The 13825-nt window shown below is 39.2% G+C and overlaps 1 protein-coding gene across 1 annotated transcript in view; it reads left to right on the plus strand.

Annotated features, from left to right (window-relative positions):
- The first annotated feature begins 1238 nt into the window (after window positions 1-1238).
- LOC150092357 (2,4-dienoyl-CoA reductase [(3E)-enoyl-CoA-producing], mitochondrial-like) overlaps window positions 1239-13825 on the plus strand; it is a 102346-nt gene continuing 89759 nt past the window's right edge. The window contains exon 1 of the mRNA XM_090414880.1: window positions 1239-1393. Coding sequence (XP_090271006.1) covers window positions 1352-1393 — 42 coding nt within the window. The 5' untranslated portion in view covers window positions 1239-1351. The remainder of the gene's footprint in view (window positions 1394-13825) is intronic.

Here is a 13825-nt window from a genome sequence, read left to right on the forward strand (position 1 = left end):
GGAACTGGATCGCCAACTTTCTCACTGGTCGCTCACTGTGTCGTGTGGAAGGCTTATTCTCCTCAGATTTTCCCACAAACACAGGAGTACCCCATTGTTTTATTCTTTCACTCACTCTCTTCCTTGTATATAAATGATCTGCTCATTGAGACTTCCAATTGCTTCAAAGCTTTGCCAATGACAGTACACCCCATTTCTCCTTTTCATTGGAGAAACCATGTAGTGCTCAAGGTCTACCATGACCTGTAACCTGAACTCAGATCTCTTAGCTATATCCCAGTGGGGCCTAGGACAATCTTGTAAACTTCAGTGCCACCAACACTCAGTCCTGTCTGATCTCTCGCATCCCTTCCCCTTACCTTCAGTAATACTGAGATATCCAAACATGATCAAATTTCTCTACTCAGACTGATCTGCACCTCCAATCTTTTCTGGCACAACCATATTTCAATTATAACTTCTGCAGCTACCAAAAAACTCTGTGTAGTTTTTTGCACAAGACATTACTTCTCATCTTTGTAGCTCCTACCTATATATAAGGCCCAAATCCACCCACCCATGGAATATTGCTCCCATGGAATATTTGGGATGGTGCACCAAAATCCTCTCTTACATTGCTCGTTTCTATCCCGAGAGTTCAATCCGGCTAATTAATGATCCCTCTCTCATAGACATTCAGCCTCTGCCTCTTCTGCAGATACTTTCATGGACAGTGATCTGAATTGGTCACTATTATTCCTCCACTCTCCTCCAAAATTATTAAAACAAGAGATACTATTAATCGACACCCTTTTACAGTCAGTCTTAAAACTCACCGAACCAACTTCATTGCCTGTTCTTTATTCCATCTACTTCTATCCTTTGGTACAGTCTCCCTAACGCTTCCTTCCCCAGAGATTACAACCCTCAGCTGTCAAACAAAATGTGAAGAGATTCCTCCTTTTTTCTATTTCTCTTGCCTACTCACGGCACTAATGTGCTATAAGTCTTGTGTCCTATATACATAAAATCTTTCCTAAAATTTTGAGAATCTTTTTCGACTTAAGACGTATTTCGCACAAACTTTTCTAAACTCTATAAGCGTAAATTATTAAAAATAACTGTACATATTCCGGAAATCCGCCCTATCTTTGAACACTGCTATCAATGAAATTGGATGATGAAAAAACAAATACTACTATCTAGAAGTGAAAAATCCCTGTTTCACTAATAAAACCACGTTTATCAAGACTGCATATAACTGGGTCAAAGTACGCAGCAGCTTCATGAAGCGGTCGGTATATATACACCATTTATACTCTTAAAATCTGTTTGTCGAAACAGAAAGTGGTAATATACCTTGAGCAGAATCATGTTACTTAGGAGCATCAGAATTAATAGCAGAAGGCACTGGGTAAGAATATATATATATATAAATCAGTAATCCTAATTTTACAATAGTTGTTTGATCCTTTTTTATGGAATAAAATTCTTGAAGAGTAATTCTATTCTGCATACGTATACAGGAGTTATTTCTACAAAAAACCGTGATGTACAGTGGGACTTGAAATTTTCTCGTGGACTAAACAATTAACCGCTAAATGTAAAGTGTCATTTGACTGAAGTTCAACGTGTTTTATAAATTCAACAGAATCCCCATCGATATAACTGAAGAGTAGAGTAATACACCTGAAATTTCAAAATTTGCATACCAACGCATCCCAAAATTGTATGATACTGTGGTAAAACGAAGAGAAGGTGTATCTCTACTCTTCATTTCACCAGCGCTAACCAAGAAAATTACGGCTAAGTACACATTGAATTATTCCATTTCAAAAAATGGACTATTTCCCCTTTTCTCTTTTCGTTAACATGGGAATCTACGAGAGACAGCAGCGGACACACTGCTAAGGCTCTAATCACTGCGTGAGCGGGCACCTCATCTCCATTCGCAACCAGATGTGACGTCGCTGGAAGGGACAGGAAATGGTAGTTACGCAAGGTCAACGCCTCGTTCATCGAATAATGACGCCAGTTCAAAACTGGACGTTTGTTTATCCACAGAGAAACTGTATGTACATATATTCATACAGGAACTGAACCACCATAACACAAATAACGTAGAAATAAGAAGCGTATTCGCTTCTCGTTTTGTGCTTACAGCCATAAAGCTCCTTCCGGTGATGTCATAACGGTTGCGAATGAAGTGGGCGCTCACGCAGCGATATGTCCGCTGCTGTCTTCCGTAGATTCCCATGTTAACGAAAAGAGAATTGGAAGGGAAATAGTCCGATTTTCGACATGAAATAATTCAAAATGTACTGTTGAGCCATAATTTTCTTTAGTTGATCTGTTATAAATAAAAGACAAGAAATCTCGTGATGTCAAAATTTTGAAATTTCAGGTTTATTACTGTACTCTTCAGTTTTACCTATATTATTATTATTATTATTTGACACCTCCAGGGAGTCCAAGCCTCATAATTATGAATGCCAAAGTTGGCAAAAGTAATGATGAAAATCTAAGAAAAAGCATCACGCAATGAAATGTGGGCAAGAAAATTAGAATAGTGATTTATTATTATAGCAATGTGTGTATTGTATTGAACTGTGAACTCTTTTACTCTTTTGTATAAAATATATATATATATATATATACACCCATACCATTTTTTACTTCACCATTACAGAACTTCCTGGGATGGTCTCTCATTCTTACCATCCATTCTATATATGATTCCCTCTATATTAATCCAGTAAAATCCCTAATTACCTTTGAGGCTCTAATCTTTTCCATCTTACAGTTGGTATCCTATGGCTGTAGATATGTGTTTGTGGGGCTGGTTTGCCTGTTTTGAGAGATGAAAAATTCCCCACCTCCATATGAGACTCACTAACTTACCATTTGATTGGAAATACCTGATAAAGGTTCCTCTCATCATAGACAGAATTCAAACCCAACCAAACATTCCAACCAAATTGCCCACTTATACCAGCTGAGTTACTGAGGCTCTGCTTTTATACAAAGCAAACTAAGGCAAATCTGATGCTGAGGATTGTATTCTCATATACTCTGGTCAATTTTTGAAACTTTCAAATTTCTGGTTTTTACTTTAGCTATATACCATATGTATAAATGACAAAAAAAATGATACAAGAGTAACTTCTTTTAATTTTTAACAAAATAGACAACTATAATCACCAGCAAAGGTTGGTCGATTGGTAGAGCCTCTGCTACTAATAGCTCAAGCAAAAAGTTAAACAAGTTTGAGCACGGTTAGTAGTTGGAAGGGGATCAATTGTTCAATGCTGTTGGCACACTCTCCCTCGATGAGTCTTTGGACTCCCTGGAAGTGTCAAATAATAATAATAATAAACAAACAAGCAAACATGCTGAAGCAAATACTCTGGTTTCCATTAATTATGGAACAAAGAGATAAATCTTGATAATTCTTAACCATATAGTGAATTTTTATGCACTTCAGTGAAAAACAGTGACCTTTGGTGGGGCAGTATCAAGGAGGCAGAAGGTTACAAGTGGGGGATCCCACAGGGCTCAGTACTGGGACATCAATGGATGGCAAGGGGATATTCAGTTGTTTGCTGATGATATGAAGCTGGGAAGGGTTATTAGTAATAGTGCAGATGCAACAGCCCAGCAAGAGGATTTGAATAAATTAGACAGATGGGTGAATGAGTGGAGGTGTCAGTTTAATGCAGCAAAATGTAAAGTCTTGAAGTTTGGGATACATCGATGGAAGACTGCATATTTGGTTGGAGGAGCTGTACTGGAGGAAGTAGGTGAGACGAGATCTGGGGTTGGTGGTTGATAGAAAACTGAAATTCAGGGAACTTATTGTAAAGGTGGTGAAGGTAACCCAGAGGATTGCTGCAATATTAAGAAGGATGCTGTCCTGTAGAGATAAAAGTTATCATTCCATTGTATAAGACCCTGATCAGACAACTCTTAGACTGTTGTTCTCAAATTTGGTCCCCAGGATTTGAAGGGGATAAATTAACTGTGGAAAGGCTACAAAGGCGGATAACAAAGATGGTTTCAGGACTGTACAATGTTAGTTATGAGGATCGGCTGCAGAGTTTGTTGAAAGTTTATTTTTTACTTGGTTAGACTATAATAAATTTAGTTTAATCCTTTATCCAAGTGTGAGCAAACAAAGTTTGCACCTGAAAATATCTTCAGGACTTGGGTAAGGTAGTACAACACTGGGAAACTTGTATTCTCTAAATCCAGAGTAATTTAATAAAAAGGTGGTACACCTTTGGGCAACTCCTATAGGTAAAGATGCCATTGCTTCTGTCTGGTATCTCCACTTCTGGGCCTGGCTCCCACTGAAGAGACCCCAATAAAGGTCGAAACTAGTCTAGGTAGTGGCCCTTCCCTTAATGCATAACATTATACATATCTGCAAATGAGATGTGTTTTGCATCATGGGAGATATTGAGATAGGAGTTATGTTAGCGTGGTCCACCTTTGGCTATTAGTTGCCCAGTGTTGTACTACCTTACCCCAGTCCTGAAGATATTTTCAGGTGCAAACTTTGTTTGCTCACACTTGGATAAAGGATGAAACTAAATTTATTATATGCAGAGTTTGGTAGATAGAAGAAGGAGAGGTGATATGATTGAAACTTTTCCTCTTGAGAGGTAGTTACAGAGTTGACACTGGAGAGTTCTTTCACTTGGTGGAACAGCAGGAAGGAGCAGTGACAAGGGGCATCCCTGGAAGTTGCAAAAGGAAGCTGTGAGCAAGAGGGTGAGAAGTGGTTTCTTTGCATGGAAAGTGGTTGAATCGTGGAATGCATTGCCTGATAGAGTGGTGAGAGCAAGAACAGTCAATGAGTTTAAGGAGTAGTATGATAGACTTTGTTTCCTAGGAAGGACCTCCCACAGTGAATCTTTTGACTCCATGGAGGCCTCAATAATAACAGTAATAATATGAGATGCAAAAGAAACACTCAAAAAAACTGTAAATTAATAGTTTAATTTGGTATATCAAATTGATATATGATGGTAATGGTCAAAATGCGATTGCCAAAGTTCCTCAGTAAAGAATGTGGTCACCCTCACAGCATGCATAACAATGTTTCATACTGTTTATAATAGTGTCAAGGAGCTCAATTGATAACAACCATTGCACCTGTGAAACTCTCTCAAGTTCTTCAGGGTTCTGGTGAGCAGGAGCTTCATTTGATGAGGATAAGCATTATTGTTTCATAGAATAAATGTCTCTCCTATATTATCTGTATACAGATGAACATAGTGGTCCTGGACCTTATCTCTATAAATTGTAGCATTTGTAATTCCATTAGAAGGCACATACAGGTCAGTTTGTCCACCCTGTGAGATGCCCCCCAAACCATCACACTACCACCACTATAAGAATTGTTTATATAAGTATTGTTTACAGACTAGTCCTGACTTGCACCACAAGAGATACCAGGCATGCTCTGATCAGGAGAGAATCAGGGATGCATTATCAACCCTCTAATATCTATGAAAGGGACTATTATGGTAGAGGTAATATGATGTTTGGGAAAGGCGTCTTGTTGGATGGATGCATTATATCTCTATAAGTTGCAGCATTCATGGTTCCTAGTGGAACCATGAATGCTGCAAATTATAAATTAAAGATGCCATGAAATGATATTCTTGGTTTCATCCTTTTTTCCAAGTATGAGCAAACAAAGTTTGCACTTTGAGTAACTTCACAACTGGAATACTTATATATAGAGGCCAATGACCTCACATCAATTGCCATAATGCAATGCAATGCACATATCCTTACGGACATGTATAATGCTGTGTATTTATTGGAAGGGCCACTACTTAGACTGTTTTTGACCTTTATTGAGCTCTCATTCATGGGAGCTAAACCCAGAAGTCATATTTCCATATACAAGTAGTCAAAAGGTGTCACACCTTATTACTAAAATACTCTGGATTAGAGATAGATGTTGAATTCTTTTTTTCACTTGTTATACCATAAACACGTATCCCAGTTGTGAAGTTACTTCACGTGCAAACTTTGTTTGCTTACACTTGTCGCTGGGTATAGCATTTTTCGCCAGGATAGGAGGGGAAAGCGTGGTAGAGGGGTGCTGCTTATGATAAGTGATGACCTATGTCCTCTAAGAGTGGAGAATTTGGAAGGAAGTGAGACAAATGATTTTGAGAGCGTATGGTGTGAGGTAGAGGTAGGCAAGACAGGATATTTAGTGGGGTGTTGCTACAGACCCAGGAGCACAGCGGATGGGGACCAGGAGATGTTTAGACAGCTAAGTTTGGCAAGTGCAAGAAGAATGATTGTTATGGGAGATTTTAACTTCAGTAGTATAAATTGGAGAGAGGAAGATGCATGTAACAATAGGGGAATGGATTTTCTAGAATTCTTGAGGGACAAATGTCTTAGGCAACATGTAACAGAGGGAACGAGAGGTTCAAAAATTTTGGATTTGGTTATAGCATCAGAAGAGTTGATAATAACTGAGTTGACGTCTCTCCCACCAGTTGGAGAGAGTGACCATATGGTGTTGACTTGGAAAATGAATAGACATGCAGGAGTATCAAAGAGACGGGAACTTATGTGGAATTATAAGGCAGGTGATTATAATAGTCTAAGATGTCAACTTGGGGAAGTTTCATCGAGGGAGGAATTGGAAGGCCGGGATATCACCAGTGCGTGGGAAATTGTGAAAGAATATTTGTTATCAGCAATGGTAAGTTGTATACCACGAGTGAAGAAGAGGGCGCAATTTGGAGTAAAGTGGATGACAAACAATATTAAACAGGAATTGCATGCGAAAAAGAGATTATGGAAGAGATATAAGGAGACAGGTGAAGAGATGCATGAGGAATATAAGACACAGGCCAGAAGAGTGACTCGTGTGGTAAGGAAAGCGAAACTGGAATATGAGAGGAGATTGGCCCTAAGATCCAAAGAAAATCCTAGGGAATTTTTTAGCTATGTGGCCAGTAGGAGGAGAAATGACTGTGGAGGAATGATATTGTGGGATAAAAATGGGAATAGAGTGACTGATGCAGAGGACATAGTGGAATTGTTCAATGAACACTTTATTGGAGTATTTCATCCTAGAGGAGTCAATTTTAATGCTAGAGGGATAGGACTGGTACGAGGTCTGGAGGTACAGGAGGAGAGTGTGTTTCAGATACTGAGTACTCTGGATGTCAGTAAAGCTGTGGGACTGGATGGTATTTCGCCACGAGTTTTGAGAGAATGTGCTAGGGAATTGACAATACCTTTAACGTGGCTTTTCAATGAAAGTCTGGCTTTGGCAAAGGTGCCCAGGGAATGGAAGGAAGGTAAGATAGTGCCATTGCATAAGGGTGGTAACAGACTGGAAGTGTCTAATTATAGGCCAGTCTGTGTGTCATCAGTAGTTGTTAAGATCTTGGAAAAAGTAGTGAGGGACCGTGTACAGCATTGGGCAGATGAGGGTAATGTTATCTGTGAGAATCAACATGGATTTGTGAAAGGACGCTCTTGTTTTAGCAATATGCTAGCCTTTTATAATAAAGTTACAAGAGCATTAGATGAGGGAAAGGCATATACTGCAATTTTCTTAGACTTGGCGAAGGCATTTGACAGGGTGCCACATGATAAGCTGATATTTAAGTTGCAGCACATGGGTCTGGATGTCAGATTGGTCAACTGGATTCAGGATTGGCTGTCTGATAGGTATCAGAGAGTTGTATATGGTGGAGCAGTTTCCAGGAGGCAGAGGGTTACAAGTGGGGTCCCACAGGGCTCAGTTCTAGGACCTATATTGTTTAACCTTTATATCAATGACATAGCCAGTGGATTGCAGGGGGATATTCAGTTGTTTGCGGATGATGCGAAGCTGGGAAGGATTATTAGTAATAGTGCAGATGTGGTAGCCCTGCAAGAGGATTTAAATAAGCTATATAGATGGGCAAATGAATGGGGGTGTCAGTTTAATGCAGCAAAATGTAAGGTCTTGAGGTTTGGGAAACATCGATGGGATGCTGCATACTCTATGGGAGGAGTTGTACTGGAGGAAGTAACGGAGACAAGAGATCTGGGGTTGATGATTGATAGAAACCTGAAGTTTAGGGGACATATTGCGAAGGTGGTGAAGGTAACACAGAGGATTGCTGCTATTATGAGAAGGACACTGACCTGCAGAGATAAGAGGGTTATCATTCCGTTGTATAAGTCTCTGATCAGACCACACTTGGACTATTGTTCTGAGATTTGGTCCCCAGGATTTGAAGGGGATAAATTAACTGTGGAAAGGATACAAAGACGGATGACAAAGATGGTTTCAGGACTGTACAAGGATAGTTATGAGGATCGGCTGAGAGAATGCAGAGTTTGGTGGATAGAAGAAGGAGAGGTGATATGATTGAGACTTTTAAACTGTTGAGAGGTGGTTACAGGGTTGACACTGGGGAGTTCTTTCGCTTCGTTGATCAGCGGGAAGGAGTGATGACAAGAGGCCATCCCTGGAAGTTACGAAAGGAAACTGTGAGCAAGAGGGTAAGGAGTGGTTTCTTTGTGTGAAAGGTGGTTGAGCCGTGGAATGCATTGCCTGATGGAGTGGTGGGAGCGAGAACGGTCAGTGAGTTTAAAGAGTGGTATGATAAACTTTGTGTTTCTCAGGGGGGGGGACCTCCCCTCGATGAGTCTTGACAGACTTTATGTCTTAGAAAGGACCTCCCTCGATGAGTCTTTTGACTCCTTGGAGGCCTGAATAATAATAATAATAATAATAATAAATGAAAAATATCTTTGAACATCTATCTCTAATCCAGAGTATTTTCATAATAAGGTGTTACACCTTTTGACTACTTGTATATGGAAATATGACCATAATAAATTTAGTTAATCCTTTATTCAAGTGTAAGCAAACAAAGTTTGTGCCTGAAGTATCTTCCGGACTGAGGCAACTTGTGGTAAAGGTGGAACAAGCCTCTCATCACTCCTTGTCTTAGTATTTCCCATAATGCAAAGCATATCTCCTTGCAGACATGTATAATGCTATGCATTAAGGGAAAGGCCACTACCCAGACTGGTTTCGACCTTTATTGAGGTCTCGTCAGTGAGAGCCATACCCAGACGTGGTGATACTAAGGTGGAAGCAATGGAGAAGTCATATTTACTTATACGAGTTGCCAAAAGGTGTGTCACCTTATTATTAAATTACTCTGGATTAAGAGAGAGATGGTGGAAGTTTTTTCCCACTTGGTTAGACTATCTACATTAGACTATATACACTTGGATAAAGGATCAAACTAAATTTATTATATTCTAACCAAGTGGGGAAAAACTTCCAACATCTTTCTCTAAATCCAGAGTAATTTAATAATAAGGTGAGACACCTTTTGGCAACTCGTATAGGTAAATATGTCTTCTCCATTGCTTCCACTTAGTATCACCACCTCTGGATCTGGCTCCCACTGACGAAACCTCAATAAAGGTCGAAACCAGTCTGGGTAGTAGCCCTTCCCTTAATGCATATAATTATACATGCCTGCAAGGAGATGTGCTTTGTATTATGGGAGATACTAAGACAAGTAGTGATGAGGGCTTGGTCCATCTTTACCACGAGTTGCCTCAGTCCTGAAGTTATTTCAGGCTCAAACTTTATTTGCTTACACTTGGATAAAGGATTATACTAAATTTATTTTAGTCTAACCAAGTAGAAGAAAACTTCCAACAGGAAATATGACTTCTGCATTACTTTTCCTTGGTATCACTTCTGGGTTTGGCTCTCACTGATGAGACCTCAATAAAAGTCAAAGCTGGTCTGGGTAGTGGCCCTTCACATAATGAATAGCATTATGCATAGTCAGTCTGGTTAGTGGTCGGCAGTAGATGGCATTAGTATAGATGATGAATGTAGTTGCAGTTGGTGGGGTGTTGGAGACAGAGAGTTGTAGAGTAGGTGGATTCCCTGGAGGTGTTATGTAATAATAATAATAATTATACATGTCTGTAAGGATATGTGCATTGCATTATGGGATTCTAAAGCAATTGATGTGGAGTCAGCCTCTGTATAGAAGTATTCCAGTCATGAAGTTACCTGACTTGTAAACTTTGTTTGCTTACACTTGGACAAAGGATGAAACAAAAAATATAATATCTTGGCATCTTTAATTTATAGTATAACCAAGTGAAAAAAATTTCAACATGAATGCTGCAACTTACAGAGATGAGGTCCTGGACCTCTGTGTTCTTCCGTATGCAGATAATATAGGAGAGACGTTTATCCTATGAGACAATGCTTTTCCTCATTGAGTGCATCTTGGCAACCAGTATCTTCAAGAACAGACTAACGTGTGTATGGATTGGCCAGCAGAAGGTCTCCTGACCGTATTCCTATTGAGTATATCTGGGATTCTCTAGGTAGATGAGTTGCTGCTCTGAATCCTATAATCTCGAGGGATTTAGGAGAGCTTTGGAGGAGCAATGATTGCTATTACTACTGAGCTCTTGGATGCCATTATAAATGGTATAAAATGTTGAGAGTGCTGTATTGCTATGAGGGGTGACCACATTCCTTATTGAGGCACTTTGACAATCTCTTTTTGACCATTGTTTCATTCATCTATTTGTTACTGAAATAAACTATTTCTTTACAATTTTTGTGGGTGTTTCTTTCACATCACATCTTATACTACTTTTCACCAAGTTACATAAATTTATCATACAGATTTCGAGTTATCATGATTTTTGTCTTTGTTCCTTAATTTATGGAAACCAGTGTATTATTATTATTATTATTATCCAGGCGTCCATGGAGTCAAAAGACTCATCATGGTAGGTAATTTTTAGGAAACACAAAGTTTATCATACCACTCCTTGAACCCATTGACCATTCCCGCTCCAACCACTCTCTCAGGCAATGCATTCCAAGGTTCAACCACTCTCCACGCAAAGAAACAACTCCACACCCTCTTGCACACAGCCTCCTTTTTTAACTTCCAGGCGTGGTCCCTTGTCATCCAGGCCTCCATGGAGTCAAAAGACTCATCATGGTAGGTAATTTTTAGGAAACACAAAGTTTATCGTACCACTCCTTGAACCCATTGACCATTCCCGCTCCAGCCACTCTCTCTCTCTCTCTCTCTCAGGCAATGCATTCCAAGGTTCAACCACTCTCCACACAAAGAAACAACTCCACACCCTCTTGCACACAGCCTCCTTTCTTAACTTCCAGGGGTGGTCCCTTGTCATCGCTCCTTCCTGCTGTTCCACCAAGTGAAAGAACTCTGCAATGTCTACCCTGTAACTGCCTCTCAACAGTTTAAAAGTCTCAATCATATCACCTCTCCTTCTTTTATCCACCAAACTCTGCAGTCACATTTCCTCAGTCAATCCTCATAACTCATATTGTACAATCCTGAAACTATCTTTGTTATTCGCCTCTATGCCCTTTCCACAGTCAATTTATCCCCTTCAAATCCTGGGGACCAAATCTGAGAACAATAGTCTAAGTGTGGTCTGATCAGGGTCTTATACAATGGAATGATAATTCTTTTATCTCTGCAGGTCAGCGTCCTTCTCAGTATTGCAGCAGTCCTCTGAGTTACCCTCACCACCTTTGCAATAGGCTCCCTGAATTTCAGGTTTCTATCAATCATCACCCCCAGATCCTTTGTCTCCCCTACCTCCTCCAGTATAGCTCCCCCAATCAAGTATACATCCTCCCATTGATGGATCCCAAACCTCAAGACTTTACATTTTATTGCATTGAACCGACACCCCCATTCATTTGCTTATCTGTCTAGTTTATTCAAATTCTCTTGCAGGGCTGCCACATCTGCACTATTACTGATAACCCTTCCCAGCCTTACATCATCCGCAAACAACTGAATGTCCCCTTGCAATCCGTTGACAATATCATTGATATAAAGGTTGAACAATACTGGTCCCAGTACTGAGCCCTGAGGTACCCCACTTGTAACCTTCTGCTTCCTTGATATTGCCCCACCATATGCAACTCTCTGATACCTATCAGTCAGCCAATCCTGAATCCATTTGACTAACCTGACATTTAAATCCATGTGCTGCAACTTAAATATCAGCTTATCATGTGTCAGATGCCTTTGAAAAATCCAAAAATATGGCAGTATATGCCTTTCCCTCATCAACTGCTCTTGTCACTTTATTATAAAAGGCAATCATATTACTAAAGCAAGAGCACCCCTTATCAAATCCATGTTGATTCTCACAGATAACATTACCCTCATCTTCCCAACGCTGTATATAGTCCCTCACTAATTTCTCCAAGACCTTAACAACTACCGATGACACACAAACAGGCCTATAATTAGACACTTCCAGTCTGCTACTGTGCTTATGCAGCGGCACTATCTTACCTTCCTTCCATTCCCTGGGTACCTTTCCCATAGCCAGACTTTTATGAAAAGCCAGGTCAACAGAGCTGTCAGTTCTTTAGCACATTCTCTCAAAATCCTTATCTCGTACACTTATCCTATTATCTTATATCTTAACCTCTTATTTTATACTGAATTATAAAATAAAGACAATAGCAAACACTTCAAGATACTTGTTTTGTGTTGAGACAGTGAAAATGTCAAGGGTATGCAGAACAGAAACAGATTAACAGTAGTAACACTGAGGACAAGTGCAAGAAAAACACAAAACTTTACAGAATGTAGCATAACAATCTTGGGTATGCAGATATCAAAAAGGATATCGAACTGTAATTTGCACATAATTTGTTATGGGTTGTTAGAATAGAAAAATAAAATTACAAACATATCAAAATGAAAATAAGATGAGGACAAGTGAATTTAATCATAGTGATAAACCAGATTTCACAACATGGCATAAAAAACTGTTTTACCCACTGTAAATGGGGGGGGGGGGTTGCATTAGCATGTTTATTTAGATCTCAGTCTCTTTCCAGTTTTTTTTTTTTTTTTTTTTTTTTTTTTTTTTTTTTTTTTTATCATCATCAGTTGCATCAGTCTTGGGACTGGTAGCTCAGCAGCAATTTCCTCCATTCCGCTCTGTCATTGGCTTTCTTCTTACCTCCTGGTAGCTCCTCAAACCTGTGCTGTCTTTGACTTGGTCAAGAAAGCTTTTCCTTGGTCTGCCTCTTCTTCTTTCCCCCTCTATTTTGCCTTCAGTTATTCTTTTCACAAGTCCATCATGTCGAAGTATATGTCCAAACCACTCTCTAATTAAATCTAATTTTTAACGATTTAATTAGAGTTCTTGTTTCGTCAATCTCTCTCAGGACTTGTTGGTTTGATTTTTTTTTCTGTCCATTTTATTTTGTTCATGCGGCACCAGCACCACATTTCAAAAGCCTCCAATCTTACATCTTCTCTGCCTAGAATCCAGGTTTCACATCCATACAGTGCAATGCTCCATATCAATGTCTTTACTAATTTTTTTTTTCAATTGTAGGTTGAGGTTTTCTGTTAAAATGCTTTTCATCTTAGAGAATTGGGCTTATGCATTGTTTATTCTTGATCTTATGTCTTCTCTTGTTCTGCCATCTTCTGTTATTAGGTTTCCTAAATATTTAAAGCTTTTCACTTGTTTTATTTGTTTTCTGCTGATGTCTATATGCTCTATATTGATAGGGATTTTGCCCGTAACAATTATTTTAGTCTTATCTGTGTTGATTTTCATTTTATATTTTTCAAAGTTATTATTTAGTAATTCTAGCATTGTTTTTAACATTCTTCTGTTTTCTGCTACAAGTGCTATGTCATCAGCAAATCTTATGCATGACTTGCTCACCATTTATCTTTATGCCACTATTTATTTTATCTTTAGTTTCCTGAATGGCCTTTTCAATATATAA

Source organism: Typopeltis vanoorti, chromosome 26 (genome assembly GCF_054136105.1).
Source record: "Typopeltis vanoorti isolate ZY-2024b chromosome 26, IOZ_Tvanoo_1.0, whole genome shotgun sequence".
In the NCBI taxonomy this organism is placed as follows: Eukaryota; Metazoa; Arthropoda; class Arachnida; order Uropygi; family Thelyphonidae; genus Typopeltis; species Typopeltis vanoorti.